We start from the raw sequence: 19,573 nt of genomic DNA, 5'->3' as shown, positions 1-19,573 counted from the left end.
CCTGTCAAAAGCCTGAATAACCACCTTTTGGCCGGCCGAAGTGTCCGAGCGGTTCTAGGCGTTTCAGTCTGGAACCGCGCGACCGCTACGGTCGCAGGTTCGTATGCTGCCTAGGGCATGGATGTGTGTGATGTCCTTAGGTTAGTTAGGTTTAAGTAGTTCTAAGTTCTAGGGGACTGATGACCTCAGCAATTAAGTCCCATAGTGCTCAGAGCCATTTGAACCATTTTACCGGCTGAGTGTGCGTCTTTGAACTTTTTGGCGCCACTCCATGGATTGCCGTTTTGTTTTCGATTCGAAGTGACAACCAATGTTTCATCACCGGTGACGATTTTCGACAAAAAATGTCACTATCAGCCTCGTAATGCGCAAGATAGTCCTTCATTGCTCTTTATTGTCTTCCGTAAGGCGGCGAGCAACCCAGTGGGTGCACACCCAACTAGTGGACGAATGTGTCAGCACTTTCAACAGAGACGTCAATTGTGCACCGACGTGTTTGATTGTGATCCGTAGATCACCTCGAATGAGAGTGTCCGCACGCTCCGAAGTAGCAGGAGCCACGCCTTGTGCGGTGGGCCGGCAAGCGGGAGATCGGCAGGTTTGCGGTACCTCGTTGCGATAATAGACGCCTCGCCCAACTACTCAGCGAGCTTTTGTTCACTGCCAGATCTCCTTAGACAGTCTTCAAATGGATATCTGAATATCTGCGATGGTTTTCCGCCAAAAGAAACTCTGCTTGGAACACACCCCTGTTACAGACGCCATTTCGAAAGCTACGTGCAGCGCCGCCAGATGTCGGAACTTCATGAAACTATAGAGGCTGAAGCGGGAATATTCCACATGTCTCACAACAAATTTCGCATTTTTCAACCCAAATTGTCCGAGAAAAAAAGTGTTGTATTACTTATTGAGCGTATTTTGTATAATTGGGCGTGTAGCAAGTGCCGAGATGGTTATATTGAATATGCCGTTGGTCATTTCCTTCCCCCACTCGAAGTTTGAGCTGCGTCTCTGATGATCTCGTTGTCGACGGGACGCTAAATTCTAGTTCTGTTTCTCCTCCTCTGCGTGGTGATATTGTGTAAACGTGGCCGTAATAAGGCCACCCCCGCGGAGTGACTGCGAACTGCCTCGACTGACATTGCACTAGAATACTGCACCGGAAGGAAGGGTGGTAAGGGTTGTAATGTTGCTACCTCTTTCTGTTATATCCTATTACCGAAATACGTAATGAACTGGAAAATGAAATTATATCCTTGGCATAATGTAAAATGAAAAATAAATTATTACGCTCAGAGAAGTGGAAGTTTTACGTAGAAAGAGACATAATGTTAGACGAGGTTCTTTCTAGTGCGTTTGGCTACATCTACATATATATCCATACTCCGCAAGCCAACTGACGGTGTGTGGCGGAGGGTACTTTGAGTACCTCTATCGGTTCACCCTTCTATTCCAGTCTCGTATTGTTCGTGGAAAGAAAGATTGTCGGTATGGCTCTGTGTGGGCTCTAATCTCTCTAATATTATCCTCATGGTCTCTTCGCGAGATATACTTAGGAGGGAGCGATATACTGCTTGACTCCTCGGTGAAGGTATGTTCTCGAAACTTCAACAAAAGCCCGTACCGAGCTACTGAGCGTCTCTCCTGCAGAGTCTTCCACTGGAGTTTATCTATCATCTCCATAACGCTTTCGCGATTACTAAATGATCCTGTAACGAAGCGCGCTGCTCTCCGTTGGATCTTCTCTATCTTTTCTATCAACCCTATCTGGTACGGATCCCACAGCGGTGAGCAGTATTCAAGCAGTGGGCGAACAAGTGTACTGTAACCTACTTCCTTTGCTTTCGGATTGAAATTCCTTAGGATTCTTCTAATGAATCTCAGTCTGACTTCTGCTTTACCGACGATCGAATTTATATGATCATTCCATTTTAAATCACTCCTAATGCGTACTCCCAGATAATTTATGGAATTAACTGCTTTCAGCTGCTGACCTGCTATATTGTAGCTAAATGATAAAGGATCTTTCTTTCTATGTATTCGCAGCACATTACACTTGTCTACATTGAGAGTCAATTGCCATTCCCTGCACCATGCGTCAATTCGTTGCAGGTCCTCCTGCATTTCAGTACGATTTTCCATTGTTACAACCTCTCGATATACTACAGCATCATCCGCAAAAAGCCTTAGTGAACTTCCGATGTTATCCACAAGGTCATTTATGTATAAAGTGAATAGCAACGGTCCTAAGACACCCACTCCAGCACACCTGAAATCACTCTTACTTCGGAAGACTTCTCTGCATTGAGAATGACATGCTGCGTTCTGTTATCTAGGAACACTTCAATGCAATCACGCAATTGGTCATAGTCCATATGCTCTTACTTTGTTCATTAAACGACTCCGAACTGTATCGAACGCCTTGCGGAAGTCAAGAAACACGACATCTACCAGGGAACCCGTGTCTATGGTCCTCTGTGTCTCGTGGACCAATAGCGCGAGCTGGGTTTCACACGATCGTCTTTTTCGAAACCCATGCTGATTTCTACAGAGTAGATTGTCCACTTCGTAATGTTATGTCTAAGGAAATAAAAGGGGCTATCAAACGTTTCCTTGCATAGATCATACAGTCCACAATCGTATGCCAGTCAAGCAAAATCGCCGTGAAGATTGAGCCAAACATCCCACCGAGGAACCAGGGTGAAGATACCCGTCTGCTAAATCGCCGTGTCCTGCTGCCTACTGCACATCATCGTCCGACATGAATCGGCGATCCTGCAAGGCATTTTTAAGACACTGAAGGCGTGGGGTGTTCAGGACTATAGGGAGAGTGCTCGAGTGTCTCCCACTTGAAGGTGACCTCCCAAATCGCCACCAGGACGGAACTCGGCACACCATTCCACAAAGATGCTTTCCGACAGGCATGTTGCTCCATACGCATTCTTCATTCTCCGGTGGATGTTTATCGTTATTTTTCATTTAGCGGCAAGGAAAAGAGTAACAGCAAGTTGGTTCTGTTTGGACGCTTTTGGTAATGACGTCGCCATAGTTACAGTATCCGCATTTACCGTGCGCATGTCGGAAAGACAGGAATGGCACACTACTGCATTGCCTACATACCCTTACTTACACAGGGTGTCCCATGTATCTCGACCACACTAAATAACTGTTTGTCCAGATGCAAATTACAAAATGTTTCAAGCAAATGTTCTTTAGCCGTCAGGAGGACATCAATTAGCATGATTGCCTTCGTTGTAGCTTTGTTTTCTACAGAGATATGAACAGCGGTGTGACTTCTGTAGTGGCACCCTGCATTTTTTTATTCGGTAATTCATTTCCTCTCCAAAAGGCCTATTCAAAACTGTATCTCAGTGTACCATTCACTGAAACACAACGTTATTAATTACGTAATACAACATTGACGTTGGCGCTCCCAGCGCTTAGTGCAGGTACTCGGAGTAATGGAACACATCCAAGTGCTTGACGTTGAAAATGGTTCAAGTGGCTCTAAGCAGTTTGGGACTTAACATCTGAGGTCATCAGTCCCCTACAACTTAGAACTACTTAAACCTAACTAACCTAAGGATATCACACACAGCCGTGCGGTTAAAGGCGCTGCAGTCTGGAACCGCAAGACCGCTACGGTCGCAGGTTCGAATCCTGCCTCGGGCATGGATGTTTGTGATGTCCTTAGGTTAGTCAGGTTTAACTGGTTCTAAGTTCTAGGGGACTGATGACCTCAGCAGTTGAGTCCCATAGTGCTCAGAGCCATTTGAACCATTTTTGATATCACACACATCCATGCCCGCGGCAGGATTCGAACCTGCGACCGTAGCAGCAGCGCGGTTCCGGACTGAAGCGCCTAGAACCGCTCGGCCACAGCGGCCGGTGCTGACGTTGACAGAGGACAAATGTAAACATAACTAGAATGCACACCCGTCATTCTGTCAACCATCGCCAGCTGAAGAGTTGTGTGAGTAGAATGTGCACCAACGAAGAGAAGGTAGAAATGCTACTCATCTATGGGGGCAGGTCGGAGTGGCCGTGCGGATCTAGGCGCTACAGTCTGGAACCGAGCGACCGCTACGGTCGCAGGTTCGAATCCTGCCTCGGCCATGGATGTGTGTGCTGTCCTTAGGTTAGTTAGGTTTAATTAGTTCTAAATTTTAGGTGACTGATGACCTCAGAAGTTAAGTCGCATAGTGCTTAGAGCCGTTTGAACCATTTTGCACCATCTATGGGGAATGTAAGTTAGCAGTAATTGCAATACTGTTTTCGTATGTACAGGTACATTTAGTACAGTAGTTTAGTCCTTTTAAATACTGTTGTGTAGAGTAGGCATACAGTAAAGGCTGTCCTTCCTACAAACTGTATCGACATAACGTTTCTTTTATTGTAGTTGTTGTTGAAGGTAGGCGAAATGCTATGCAGGCAGCGGAACTTCACAGAGAGCGATATCATGACAAGAACCCACCTACCCGACGGATGTTTTCTCGTCTTGTTGCGACGCTTCAGGAAACGGGAAGTTTCAACCCACGAAACGCAATCGTCGTAGAACTCGCACAGACGAAGCTGCCGAAGTTACTGTTCTCGCTTCCGTTGCGCGCTACAGCTTGAACACGAGATTGGCTTTCCTAAGACCAGTGTTCTTACACGTCACCGGTTCCATCCTTACCATGTACACCTACATCAAGGATTGCACGGGAATGATTTCCAGAATCGTATTCAGTTCTGTCAGTGGGCACAGCTGCAAATCGTCTCCAATGTTCTATTTACCGATGAATGTTCCTTCTCAAAGGACAGGTAAATACAAGGAACATGAATTATTGGTCCAGCGACAACCCACGATGGCTTAGACAGGTGAAACATCGGCGTCAATGAAGACTTAACGTCTGGTGTAGGATGCTTGGTACTACAATTATTGGCCCTTATTTCATCAATGGTAGTCTAAACGGCACAGCGTATGCCAACTTCCTCAGACGAATTTTTCCTCCTCTTCTGAGATGAAGTGTCGCTAAGGACCAGAATGCTTACGCGGTATCGAAATGATGGATGTCTAGGCATAATGCCTTACGTGCACTGAACCGAAGGTATCCTGCCAGATGGATTGGTCGAGGAGGAACACTTACTTGGCCTGCTAGGTCTCCTGATCTAAATCCTCTGGAATTTTTTCTTTGGGACGCATTAAAGACGTTGTCTACCGCGATATTCCAACAATTCCAGAGGACATGCAGAAACGTATCGTGCTTGTTTGTAATTTTCTTCAGCAGGCAGCACTGGAAGCAGTAAATAATTCTTTCATTCAACGAGTGCACCAGTGTATCGGTGTCCAAGGTCACCACTTTGAGCACCTTTGAATGTTCTACTCCTGGACAATGGCACAGGAGAGACAATTTCAATTTTGTATATTTTTACTTGGTTATCATTTGCTTTTGACAACTGCAGCAAATGGACGAGTTTGTGATCCCGGGCTCAAAATCGGTGTTGGTTATGTAATTAATAACGTTGTGTTTCAGTGAATAGTACACTGTGATACATTTTTAATAGGTCTTCAGGAGAGGACCGCTGTTCATATCTTTGTAAAAAACGAAGCTGCAACGAAGGCAATCACTCTGATTGGTGTTCCCCTGACGGCTAAAGAACATTTGCTTGAAACATTTTGTAATTTGCATCTGGACAAACAGTTATATATTATGGTCAATATAAATGGGACACTCTGTATACCAGGATAGGAGTCGCGGAACGTGGCATGTGCACTACAGCAACGACCTCAAACGGAAACTTTAGAATCGCCCCTTGTAAAAAAAATCGGTACTGATTGTAATGCTTAGCATAAAAATTTTATTTTCTTCAATCTCAGTGCACAGAATGGCGACTAAATCGCTCGTAACAAACTATTCACGTTTTGCTATGCCAATTCCGGAAGATCTATACAATATTTCGTCTGGAGAGACTGGAGACATCATTTTTTCTAAAACATCGTAGTATTAAATTTTTTTTTATTTAACTGAGACTTTACAGAGTGTTCCGTTGACAACAGGATCATTAGATTCGGAAAGCAAGTAATAGAGCGAGCCCTTTTCAAAGGAGCCAGTACGTCATTTGCGTTAAGCGATTTAGGAAAATCACGGGAAACCTCAGTCCGCATATTCGAACGGGGATTTCCCACAATTCAAGTCCGTGCCTTACACAACTGTTCCACAACGTTTGAAACTGCACCAGAGGTCTCTTGGGGCCAAGTCAGATAATTAATTTCCAGAGTGTTGGTGCTCGGTTGTTGCGAGTGCACGTTGAGATAACTGGTTGCGGTAGCAATTTGAGGGACGCTGCGGCCGAGTGAAATGAGGAAGCGGTTCGGTGCAGCCCACCGCCGGATTCGATCCGCCCGCTGCACGCCTTCCTCGTCTCGACCGGACCGGACCGGGGGGCGGAACGGTCTGGCGGCTGCGGTCTTAGCAGATGGGCGGCCTTAGCAGAACATCAGCGTGTTACACCTGAAGGGGCAGTGACGATGGAAATCGTGCGAACCACGACTTTTGCTAAATGATAAAGCCTTAACTGTTGTGTGGGTCGTGATGTTAGAAGCAGGTGTGATTTATTTAAATGGAATGACGATGTTGTTGTTGTTGTGGTCTTCAGTCCTGAGACTGGTTTGATGCAGCTCTCCATGCTACTCTATCCTGTGCAAGCTTCTTCATCTCCCAGTACTTACTGCAACCTACATCTTTCTGAATCTGCTTAGTGTATTCATCTCCTAGTCTCCCTCCTCGATTTTTACCCTCCACGCTGCCCTCCAATGCTTGATGCCTCAGAACATGCCCTACCAACCGGTCCCTTCTTCTTGTCAAGTTGTGCCACAAACTCCTCTTCTCCCCTATTCTATTCAATACCGCCTCATTAGTTCCGTGATCTACCCATCTAATCTTCAGCATTCTTCTGTAGCACCACATTTCGAAAGCTTCTATTCTCTTCTTGTCCAAACTATTTATCATCCATGTTTCACTTCCATACATGGCTACACTCCATACAAATACTTTCAGAAACGACTTCCTGACACTTAAATCTATACTCATTGTTAACAAATTCCTCTTCTTCAGAAACGCTTTCCTTGCCATCGCCAGTCTACACTTTATATCCTCTCTACTTCGACCATCATCAGTTATTTTGCTCCTCAAATAGCAAAACTCCTGTACTACTTTAAGTGTCTCATTTCGTAATCTAATACCCTCAGCATCACCCGACTTTAAATTCGACTACATTCCATTATCCTCGTTTTGCTTTTGTTGATGTTCATCTTATATCCTCCTTTCATGACACTGTCCATTCCGTTCAACTGCTCTTCCAAGTCCTTTGCTGTCTCCGATAGAATTACAATGTCATCGGCGAACCTCAAAGTTTTTATTTCTTCTCCATGGATTTTAATACCTCCGAATTTTTCTTTATTTCCTTTACTGCTTGCTCAATATACAGATTGAATAACATAGGGGAGAGGCTACAACCCTGTCTCACTCCTTTCCCAACCACTGCTTCCCTTTCACGCCCCTCGACTCTTATAACTGCCATCTGGTTTCTGTACAATTTGTAAATAGCCTTTCGCTCCCTGTATTTTATCCCTGCCACCTTTAGAATTTAAAGAGAGTATTCCAGTGAACATTGTCAAAAGCTTTCTCTAAGTCTACAAATGCTAGAGATGTAGGTTTGCCTTTCCTTAATCTTTCTTCTAAGTTAAGGAGTAAGGTCAGTATTGCCTCACGTGTTCCAACATTTCTACGGAATGCAAACTGATCTTCCCCGAGGTCGGCTTCTACCAGTTTTTGCATTCGTCTCTAAAGAATTCGCGTTAGTATTTTGCAGCTGTAACTTATTAAACTGATAGTTCGGTAATTTTCACATCTGTCAACACCTGCTTTCTTTGGGATTGGAATTATTATATTCTTCTTGAAGTCTGAGGGTATTTCGCCTGTCTCATACATCTTGCTCACCAGAAGATAGAGTTTTGTCATGACTGGCTCTCCCAAGGCCGTCAGTGGTTCTAATGGAATGTTGTTTACTCCCGGGGCCTTGTTTCTACTCAGGTCTTTCAGTGCTCTGTCAAACTCTTCACGCAGTATTGTATCTCCCATTTCATCTTCATCTACATCCTCTCCCATTTCCATGATATTGTCCTCAAGTACATGGCCCTTGTATAGACCCTCTATATACTCCTTCCACCTTTCTGCTTTCCCTTCTTTGCTTAGAACTGGGTGTACATCTGAGCTCTTGATATTCATACAAGTGGTTCTCTTTTCTCCAAAGGTCTCTTTAATTTTCCTGTTGGCAGTATCTTATCTTACCCCTAGTGAGACAAAACTCTACATCCTTACATTTGTGCTCTAGCCGTCCGTGCTTAGCCATTTTGCACTTCCTGCCGATATCATTTTTGAGACGTTTGTATTCCTTTTTGCCTGCTTCATATACTGCATTTTTATATTTTCTCCTTTCATCAATTAGATTCAATATTTCTTCTGTTACCCAAGGATTTCTACTAGCCCTCGTCTTTTTACCTATTTGATCCTCTGCTGCCTTCACTACTTCATCCTATAGAGCTACCCATTCTTCTTCTACCTTATTTCTTTCCCCCATTCTGTTCCCTTATGCCCTGCCTCAAACTCTCTGCAACCTCTGGTTTAGTCAGTTTATCGAGGTCCAGTCTCCTTAAATTCGCACCTTTTTGCAGTTTCTTCAGTTTTAATCTACAGTTCATAACCAATAGATTGTGGTCAGAGTCCACATCTGGCCCTGGAAATGTCTTACAATTTAAAACATGGTTCCTAAATCTCTGTCTTACCATTATATAATCTATCTGATACCTTTTAGTATCTCCAGGATTCTTCCCTGTATACAACCGTCTTTCATGATTCTTGAACCAAGTGTTAGCTATGATTAATTTATGCTACGTGCAAAATTCTACCAGACGGCTTCCTCTTTCATTTCTTACCCCCAATCCATATTCACCTATTACGTTCCCTTCTCTCCCTTTTCATACTCTCGAATTCCAGTCACCCATGACTATTAAATTTTCGTCTCCCTTCACTACCTTAATAATTCTTTTATCTCATCACACATTTCATCAATTTCTTCATCATCTGCAGAGCTAGTTGGCATATAAACTTGTACTACTGTAGTAAGTGTGGGCTTCGTGTCTATCTTGGCCACAACTGTGAGGCTGAAGCTATTCGCAAAATAATCAGACACATGTTCTAAAATTGAAAGGAAAATCGGTATGAAACGGTATAGTGTTGCAAAGACCCTCATGCCAGGCTACGTCGTCCTTACGAAGTCTTTCGACTGTTTACGTCTCTGCGTTGCAGAACTTTTTTCTAGAAGGATCTGTGTCATGTGTCGGCAAGTCACGTCTGCTTCAATATTATTTACGTGCGGACATGTTTTTCGAAGAGGAGAAGTTAAACATGTTACTTTTATACGACGATTGTCTAAGGAATGGTCGAAACAGTCAGAGGACGAGGGCGAAGACGGTAACGGATAGAGCACATGGACAGGATGTTCTCGCTACGACCCATTGCCAAGGGATCTGGGACCAGCCAGACGAGTGTCATGCGTGTCTTGCACCGATATAAATCCCAGCCTTACAATATGTCACTACATAAGGCGTTCCGAGGACTGGTTTCGAACGTCGTGTAGAATTTCGTCACTTTGCTCTGTAGTGCCTGGAGGGTAACACTACGTTTTTCCAACGGGTACTCTGTAGCCTTGGACTAGGGATACTGTCTTTGATTAGTAATCAAAACCGCCTCAGTCTCGTGTTCGAACCCCGCCATCTCTTAAATTTTGAATAAAAATCATTAGCATTGGTGGATGAAGACTTCCGGTATAGGAAGTCACCATCATTCTGCCAACGCCCTTGTCAAAGAGGGCAGAGGAGCGGACAGAGGTTCAGGACATTCTCTTGCCCTTGGCTTGGAAAGCTGCGCCTAAAGGCGGAAGAATAAGCAGTGACTAACGGCATAAGGATGCAGAAGGCAATGGAAACAACTGCATTAAGGACACATGATGTGTATCCACAGGACATGTGGCCTGTAATTGAAAAACTGTTACGATGATGTCTTTGGCAAAAGATTCCAGAATAGTCCACCATTCGTGTCCCTGGGAGGGGACTGCCAAGGGGGAGGTGACCGTGAGAAAAAGAATGAATAACCAACGAAAGGATGAAGTTCTACAAGTCGGGGGCGTAGAATGTCAGAAGTTTGAACGGGGTAGGGAAGCTAGAAAACCTGGAAAGGTAAATGTAAAGGCTGAATCTAGATTTAGTGGTGGACAGTGAAGTGAGATGGAAAGAAGACGAGGATCTCTGGTCGGTGAGCATAGGATAATATCAACAGCAGCAGAAAATCGTATAACGGGAATAGGTAGATAGGGCAGCGAGTGTGTTACTTTGAACAGTTCAGTCACAGGGTTGTTCTCATTAGAATCGGCAACAAACCGACAGTGGTAGTTCGGGTATAGAAGCCGACGTCAGAAGCTGAAGATGAAGAGATAGGGAAAGTATAGGAGGATATTGAACGAGTAATTCACTACGTAAATAGGAATAGCTGGTTAGATAGTTCAGTTGAAGAGGAATGGCCATCTCTATAAAGAGCAACCACAGACGTTGGATAGAAAACCATACGTCAAAGAAAGTAACTGCGAAGGAAGCATGAGTAACAGAAGAAATACTTCAGTTGATAGGTGAAAGAAGTAAGCAAAAAAATGTTCGGGGATATTTAGGAATACCGAAATAAAAGTCACTTAAGAGTGTAATAAATAGGAAATATTACGTGACTCATTTTGTGTTAGCAGAAGAGCCAACACCGTGTTACGACTGGAGGCCGAAATGCACGCGTTTTAGCTCACGCAGGCTGGCGTGAGGAGGGAAGAACTATACTGACGTGAGGTCTGGAACATGACAAGGAATGAGAATTCAGAAAGTGAATGTAATTAGTTTGATACTTAACTTTAATCCATTAATGATATACGTCGCTCTTGGCGGTACATGATTCACAATATTATCTGTTCAGAATACCTTCCTGAAGGTAGTAATTATAGTAACTGAATATGGTGCCTTGCTAGGTCGTAGCAAATGACGTAGCTGAAGGCTATGCTAAACTGTCGTCTCTGCAAATGAGAGCGTATGTAGACAGTGAACCATCGCTGGCCAAGTCGGCTGTACAACTGGGGCGAGTGCTAGGGAGTCTCTCTAGACTAGACCTGCCGTGTGGCGGCGCTCGGTCTGCAATCACTGATAGTGGCGACACGCGGGTCCGACGTATACTAACGGACCGCGGCCGATTTAAAGGCTACCACCTAGCAAGTGTGGTGTCTGGCGGTGACACCACAACTCACCCTGTATAAAGTCTCCATTCTGTTTTTTAAATTCCATCGAAAACTGCAGGAGGTGATAGTGTAATAATGCGTGTGGCTTTAGGAAATTTACTAATCGTCCCACTAGTTCCACCACGCGCTCAGTGGTTGCAAATCTAGCACAGATGATGATGAGCGTGTGGCATTGTTGGCCGGGATGCCACCGAGTGCAAGTCTTATTTCGGTCGACACCACATTGAGCGACTTCCGTGCCGGTGATGAGGATGAAATGATGATGAGGACAACACAAAACCCTGTCCACGGGCCCGCTACATGTTAGGCAAGCATGTTACCTCTCAGCTAAGCAGACGGACAATCGAGAACAGAATGCTTATGGATATATATAAACTAATCTGTCAGTGGTTGTAATTTTTTGCTCTTTCCATTACCAACTAAATCTTTCAACTCTTCCTGCATGGTGTTGCAGTGCTATTCTATAGCAAATTTGCGGTATCCGTCGATTATGTGACTGCATAGTAGGTACTGAAAATTCTTATCCTTCCGTTTTGTCATTCCCTTTAATTTTTAAGGCTTGTGGCGATAGGTCCCTAGACTGCTTCTTTTTGTGCAAACAGCCACTGGGGCTGTGAACTTCTACCATACGACGAATAAATAGTGAAGGGTAAATAGTGCTGACATCACGATTTTGTCGAAGTGAAGAAAGTCTTGTCGACCAAAAATTTCGCACCGCAGTGCTAAATGAAATTTCGCGCTGTACCGAGTACTACTGAGAAGTAGCCAGCAAAGCAGACACAGGCCAAGCCTCGGGCTGCTCATCGAGATGTTGAGCAGTTTGGCACGCCGTGGCCGGCCCTGAGGTAGAGTAACCATGTCCTTGTGGCCTTGAGCCATCTTCATTATTATTATTTTTTTTCCCGAACGAGGTGGCGCGATGTTAGCACACAGGACTCGCATTCGGGAGGACGACGGTTCAAACCCTCGTCCGGCCATCTTGATTTAGGTTTTCCGTGATTTCTCTAGTCGCTTCAAGCAAATGCCGGGATGGTTCCTTTGAAAGGGCACGACTGATTTCCTTCCCCATCCTTCCTTAATCCGATGGTACCGACGTCCTCGCTGTTTGGTCCCATCCCCAAAACCAGCCAACCAATCGTTATTTTTTAAATTATTTATCTGTTATAGGTTTACTTCCAAGTATTGCTACGTAAGTGGAGACATAAAAGAACTCGATAAACATAAGGTGTTTAATGGGTTTTGAAACAAACATATGTTAATCAAGAACGTTTTTGTTTTGGGATAATAAATCATGCTACAGTGAAAAGGAGACTACCGCGTGATGATGATCAGTAATCTCATCTCTCTAGAGGGCGGGTCAGTTACCTATGCTGTCGTCTCTTCATCACCCCCGAGTATGCGGACAGTTGGGGAAAAAAAGAGAAAAAGGAAATTTAGGGCGATCGTGGTAACATGCTGATAAAGAGAGGCGATCTCATTTACGAAAACCTCCAAGAAGTGAAACTTTAGTCTGTTCGACTCAGGTTGAAGTACGCAGAATAAGATGTGGGTTTTATAAAAGCTCGCATTTTCTTTTTGCCAACATACGAAAGCCCAAAGCATGGGCCAGCATGCCTACATAAGTTTCTATTAATAAATCAACAAATAAAATTAGTACTTGACAAGGCTACATGAGGAGGTATAAAACATGGAGAGTGATAGACAAACCAATTAAAAGAAGAAACAATTTTCATTTCATTACCACTACACTGTCAAAGATGTTACTTACTGCATGTTACGCTTCTGTCTAGAAGTGTTACTTCTCTTCCAATGTTGTTTGCAAACTTTGTAACTTCTTTGGTGACAATACTCAGTAAATGTCTGAAGATGGCCTTGTAAGCCGAAAACCGGTTAACACAGTAAAAGTAATATTGTGGAACAAATAGGAATTTGGCGTGTACGCCTATCCCAGCTTTCCCCTACTTCATCCAACGACCTTTGGTTGCCGTTCTGTACTCTTACGTGCACCAGCCGCAACCCTGGAAATTATGTGTAGTATATCCTCCGATCCGTGCACTTTTTTTTTTTTTTTAAACGGACCACTTTGTTGTCTGTTTGTCTGCTCGGCTGAAAATGAAGCTTCTACACCAATGTAATGGAAAGATACGGCCTTTTACGTCACATATTTGGATATTCGGATTCCACTGGTCAAGCCCTGTACGATATTGTCAACCGAGACTCGTGAATTTGGCTGGAAGCAAGGTTTCAAGTAAAGAAAAAAATCCGAAAATTATGAATTTGTAATTATAACACAGTCTATGGTCCCTCGGTAGTGTACGAAATTTAAGTAATTGAAGTTTATCACATTGCGAAAATGGAGAAGCGATCTACATTTAACTTAAAAACTTTTAATTGTCAAGTTCGCAATTAATATTTATTATTGACGACCTGCTTCGACACTTGAAACTGTCATCGTCTGAACTACAAAAGATGTTTGGTTATAAATCCATTTTGAGTTTATTTATAATTCCATGTCGTCATTATGGCGGGATGTATACAGCACATCATACATTGGTTTGTCGAAGTTAAAACCGTACACAGATAAGAAGCACCTTGTGATAATGGGCACGTTCACACACGCAGCACTCCAGTAACAAGCGACAATGGAGTGCTACTTGTGTGAACGTGCCCATTTTCACAAGGTGCTTTTTTATCTGTGCAGAATGACCTGATTTTGTAGGTAATAATCACGAAATATAGAACGAGACGGCAAGAAAATGTGTGTTGTTTGAGTGGGCGTTGCCTAGAGTTTCAGGAAATCGCGATTAGATGTCAGTCAATGCGTCTTTTCAGTTTGCAGTCAGACAGAAGTAAGATGGCCTCCATTCTACAGAACGTGTTTTGTGTGCTGCAGTTTGCAAAGAGTGAGTCAGTTATTTCGATACAGGGTGCTTTTCGTCGACGTTTTGGCACTTATCCGCGTCCCCTGAAAACCATTCGTTGTTCCTATCGCCAAGTTCAAGAGACAGGATGCTTGTTTGCAGGCAAGGTTCAAATGGCTCTGAGTACTATGGGACTTAACATCTGTGGTCATCAGTCCCCTAGAACTTAGAACTAACCTAAAGACAACACACACATCCATGCCCTAGGCAGGATTCGAACCTGCGACCGTAGCAGTCGCGCGGTTCCGGACTGAGCGCCTAGAACCGCTAGACCACCGCGGCCGGCTTGCAAGCAAGCGATATAGATCAGATCGACCTCGCACTTCTCATGACATGATGGAAAGAATTCGGCAGACGTTTGAGTGGAGTCCACGAGTCTACTCGCCGCGCAAGCAGTGCATCTTACGACTGTCTAGTGAGTGTTAAGACGTCGTTTGGTCTATAAATCATATAGACCACATTAGTGCATGCTCTTGGGGTTAGTGATAAAAGAAAAATGCTCTGCTAGAGGACCTGGAAGACTATACATTTTTACCACGGTTAATTTTCAGTAATGAAGCAATATGTTACGACAGCGGTAAAGTAAACTGACAAAACGTGCGCGTGTGTGGAGACCAGGAGCCTCGTGATATTGTTGAGCACAAAGAGACTCACCTAAAGTGAACGCTTTTTTTGAGCCAGTTCTCGTGAAGAAGTATACTGTCCCTTCTTCTTTGAGGAAAACACTTCTTCTTTGAGGAAAGCACAGTGACTGAAATCAACTATCTTCAAATGCTGCAGAATTGGCTTTTCCCACAACGTCAGGAGGATTGCAGTGAGTGTAATTTCCAACAGGATGGAGCTTCACCACACCGGCACAACAATGTACGTCAGTTTCTCAGTGCCACTGTGCCTCAGCGCTGGATAGGGCGCTCGGTACCCTGAGACACTGACCCGCAGTCTCGGACACCAAGATCGCGAGACATGACCCCATGCGATTTTTTTTTTGTGTGTGTGTGGAGATACGGAAGGGAAAGTGTGTTCATTTACCTCGTAACATAGAAGTGAAGAGCAGAACAACAACCGCCATAATATCTTCTGTAAAGGAAGATACATTGTGTAATGTGTATGATTATAGATGTCGTCTAGACGTTGTTCGTGCTGCTACTGGTGGACAAACAGAACATTTGTAATAGCATAGCTAAAACTTTAAGATCTTGTGAGTGTTTTGCAATGTGTCCCATGTTTAGAGTATGTTTTTATCAATAAATATGTTGTTTTGAAATCAGGTCATTCTTTTCAAAGCACCCTATGCATGGTTTTACTTTTGACAAACTTGTGTGAATGTGCTGTATCTCCTCCTCCATAATGACAACATGGTATGATAAGCACATAATGGAACATGATTTACAACCAAAATTTTTTGAAGATCATAAGATGACAATTTCAGTAATAATAATAAATATTAATTAATGAGATCTCGGCCGTAAATTTCTTTCAATAATTTAAGCCTGTACTTCAATCTAATGAAAAGATGCGGCCATTCATCTCATATGTCATAATACATTGAGGAGCCAAAGATGGTTCAAATGGCTCTGAGCACTATGGGACTTAACATCTCAGGTCATCAGTCCCCTAGAACTTCGAAGTATTTAAACCTAACTAACCTAAGGACATCACACACAGCCATGCCCGAGGCAGGATTCGAACCTGCGATCGTAGCGGTCGCGCGGTTCCAGACTGAAGCGGGGGCCAAAGAAACTGGCAGACCTGCCTAATATCGTGTATGACCCCTGCGAGCACGCAGAAGTACCAGAAGACGTGGCATGGACTCGACTAATTTCTGAAGTAGTGCTGGAGGGAAATGATACAATGAATCTTGCAGGACTGTCCATAAATCTGTAAGAGTACGAGGGGGTGGAGATCTCTTCTGAACAGCACGGCGCAAGGCATCCCAGATATGCTCAATAATGTTCATGCCTGAGGAGCTTGGTGGCCAGCGGAAGGGTTTAAACTCAGAAGAGTTTTCCTGGAGCCACTCTGTAGGAATTCTGGACATGTGGGGAGTCGTGTTGGAATTGCCCAAGTCCGTCGGATTGCACAATGGATATCGGTGGACGCAGGTGATCAGACAGGATGTTTACGTACGCGTCACCTGTCATACCTAGACGTAGCAGGGGTCCGTATCACTCCACCTGCCCACGCCCCACACCATTACAGACCCTCCACTAGCTTGAACAGTACCCTGCTGACATGCAGAGTCTGTGGATTCATGAGGTTGTCTCCATACCCGTACACGGCCATCCGCTCGATACAATTTGAAACGAGACTCGTCGGACCAGGCACCATGTTTCCAGTGATCAACAGTCCAATGTTGGTGCTGACGGGCCCAGGTGAGGCATAAAGGTTTGTGTCGTGGAGTCATCAAGGGTACCCGAGTGGACCTTCGTCTCCGAAAGCCCATATCGATGATGTTTCGTTGAATTGTTCGCACACTGACACTTGTTGACGGCCCAACATCGCAATATGCAGCAATTTGTGGAAGGGTTGCACTTCTAACACGTTGAACAATTCTCATCAGTCGTCGTTGGTACCGTTCTTGCAGGATCTTTTCCCGGCCTCAGCGATGTCGGAGATTAGATGTTTTACCCGATTTCTGATATACAGGGCACACTCGTGAGATGGTCGTACGGGAAAATCCCCACTTCATCGCTACCTCGGAGATGCTGTGTCCCATCGCTCATACGCCGTCTATAACACCACAGTCACACTCACTTAAATCTTGATAATCTGCCATTGTAGCAGCAATAACCGATCTGACAACTGCGCCAGACACTTTTGTCTTATATAGGCGTTGCCGATCGCAGCACCGTATTCTGCCCGTTTAATATCTCTGTATTGGAGTAGGCATCCCTATACCAGTTTCTTTGGCGCGCCAGGGTATGTTGCCAGTATTGATAACGGCCAAAAATCGTCGAAAACTCTTCAGACGTAATTAAATTTTATGGAAGTGTCTTCCGTCTCTGCAACTAATTGAAGTTAGTTTGTTTATTGCCATACGCGTTTCGCTTCTTTTATTTGTGAAGCATTTGCAGTGGCGATTTCCAATGTTGTTATCCCATGTGTGTGGCCCTGTAGATGTGATCATCAGTCTCCGTGATCCAGTTGGTCGATTTACGGCATTATCTCACCCATATTTGTTTCATCACATCACTTAAGCGGAAACCCCCGAACTCTAGTATGGAGACTAATGAACACATTTCCAGAACCACACACATGGGATAACAACACTGGCCACTGAAGATGCTTCACAGATAAAATAAGCGAAACGCATATGGCAATAAACAAACGGCTTTCAATTAGTTGCATAGACGGATATACCTCCTTGAATTTTGAAGCAACTAAGAAACGATGGAAAACGGAAAAAATTACCATAATTAAGTTCCTACGTAATCCTCGGCGCGCGAAACCGACTCGCCTTATCCGGACTTTTTTGTAAACGCTTAGCCACCTCCCATCTGCAACTCTCATTTCTATCAGTTTCATTTCTGGCAGTCCCTGCGTGGGACGAGAATGCGCGGTACCCTCCTCCTAAACCGCGCTGTCAGTAGGGGACTGTCAGCTGCCCGCAGAACAGCAATGCAGAGAGTGTTGCCTATACGTGAGGCACGCGGCGCCCCATTTGAGCGGGGTCCCCCCCAGAAGCAGGTGCCCTCCTGCCCTCCCCTGGCGCTCTCTCTTCTGCTCCGCCACTCTGCCCGCCAGCCGGCGTCAGTCAGTCAGTCGGTCAGCGGCCGGCCGCTCAGTCGCCCGCCAGTCGCAGCCACCAGGACACCATGTCTCTGCGGGGCGCAGCCCTCCGGCTCCTGCACAAGGTACGCCGCACGCTCGACACGGATACGGCGCCGCCGACTCCACCGTCAGCCAGTGACCAGTGGCGACCGTCAGTGTTCCTCCCTCCACCCCGCACTCTCAGGTGGCTCTAGTGGTGTGCCTCGCATCGCGACTCAGTGCTCCTCGTCTCAGCTGAATTATGTTGCACTTAAACTCACTGTTCGCTTCTCGCAACAAGGCGGAACAGTCCGTGTCCGCAAATGGCTGTTCCCGGTTTCGATTCCCAGTGATGTTCAGGATTTTTCCCAGTGTGATATCTAGATAGGGATGCACTCGGCCCGTTGAAGAGAACCGAGGCGTTATTCGAAGGAAGATTTTTGGAAAGCCTACGTTAACGCCTGTAATGGGGTTTGCTAAGCATCTACCACTTCGTACTGGTCTACTTGTGGGAGATCGCAGAGCGAGACTGCGCCGTGGTGAGACACTGGACTCGTATTGGAGAGGTCGACGGTTAAAATCCCGATCCACCCATCCAGTTTTAATAGATGAATCTCCATCTTTCATTCAGGAGCGTGGGACAGCGGCTGGTACATGAAATGTAATAATTCTGTACCAGCAGCCATTATTTGATATTCTTTTGTTAGGCAAACAGTTTCAATCTTCCAGTCACGTCATCTTCAGGCCTGTCGCGACTATCACATGTGTGAAGAGAGCACCTGCTCATGAAGTTCGAATTTCTATGGACCCAGATACGATTATTGGTACCTTGTCGTGGACATACACGAGTGGTACTTGGTATCATTCATGCGACAGGCCTGAAGATGACGTTATTGGAACGTTGAAACTGTTTGCCGATAAAACAATATCAAAATAACGGTTGTTGGTGCAGTATTATTACGTTTCATCCTGATTTAGGTTTTCCGAGATTCCCTTCCCTTCGCGTACCCATTCCGAGCTTGCGCGCAGTCCCTGACGAGCGCGTCTTCGACGGGGCGTTAAACCCTAATCTTCCCGTGTCCCTTTCTTTTTGTCGGGAGCTCGTATGTATGGTGAATTTCGGTTTATTATGATGCGGCTTAGGCAAGATTCATTCCTTGACCTATTGGAAATAACTGTCAACTCTAAACTGTCATAACCACAGAAATATTTTTATCCAAATTTTAACTATAACAACATTTATTTCAAAAAAACTCGCTATTGCTCTGTGACAAATGCGGGTCTCAGTGTTGACGTATAATGCTCCAGATGATAGGTCGATCGCTGATAGCGCATGGTCCACGATGTCTGATGAATCTTCATTTCTATTTGTTTATTTCGTTTAACAAAGCTGTTGAAGATATGCATCGTCAGTTGTTTAGATGCTACGAAATGCTAGTTAACAACGGCAGAATCTGAAGACGATGGAAAAATAGCTCGAACGTAAGATGTAAACATTCATTTAGCGTGATCATCTCCACATAGCAAGCTTT

General features: G+C 44.7%; 1 protein-coding gene across 2 annotated transcripts in view; it reads left to right on the top strand.

Moving 5' to 3' along the window:
• Nucleotides 1-19,573, top strand: part of LOC124718836 (all trans-polyprenyl-diphosphate synthase PDSS1) — a 738,036-nt gene that overhangs the window by 320,076 nt on the left and 398,387 nt on the right. Inside the window, exon 1 of one of the 2 annotated variants that reach the window (XM_047244459.1) lies at nt 18,092-18,145. The exons of the other annotated variant lie outside the window; for it this stretch is intronic. Coding sequence (XP_047100415.1) covers nt 18,107-18,145 — 39 coding nt within the window. The 5' untranslated portion in view covers nt 18,092-18,106. Of the gene's footprint in view, nt 1-18,091; nt 18,146-19,573 lie in introns of those variants that run through there. 2 annotated transcript variants of the gene reach the window in all.

Source organism: Schistocerca piceifrons, chromosome 10, assembly GCF_021461385.2.
Source record: "Schistocerca piceifrons isolate TAMUIC-IGC-003096 chromosome 10, iqSchPice1.1, whole genome shotgun sequence".
Classification (NCBI taxonomy): Eukaryota; Metazoa; Arthropoda; class Insecta; order Orthoptera; family Acrididae; genus Schistocerca; species Schistocerca piceifrons.
Note: the sequence above shows the minus strand (reverse complement) of the source record. Positions and strands in the feature narration are given on the sequence as shown.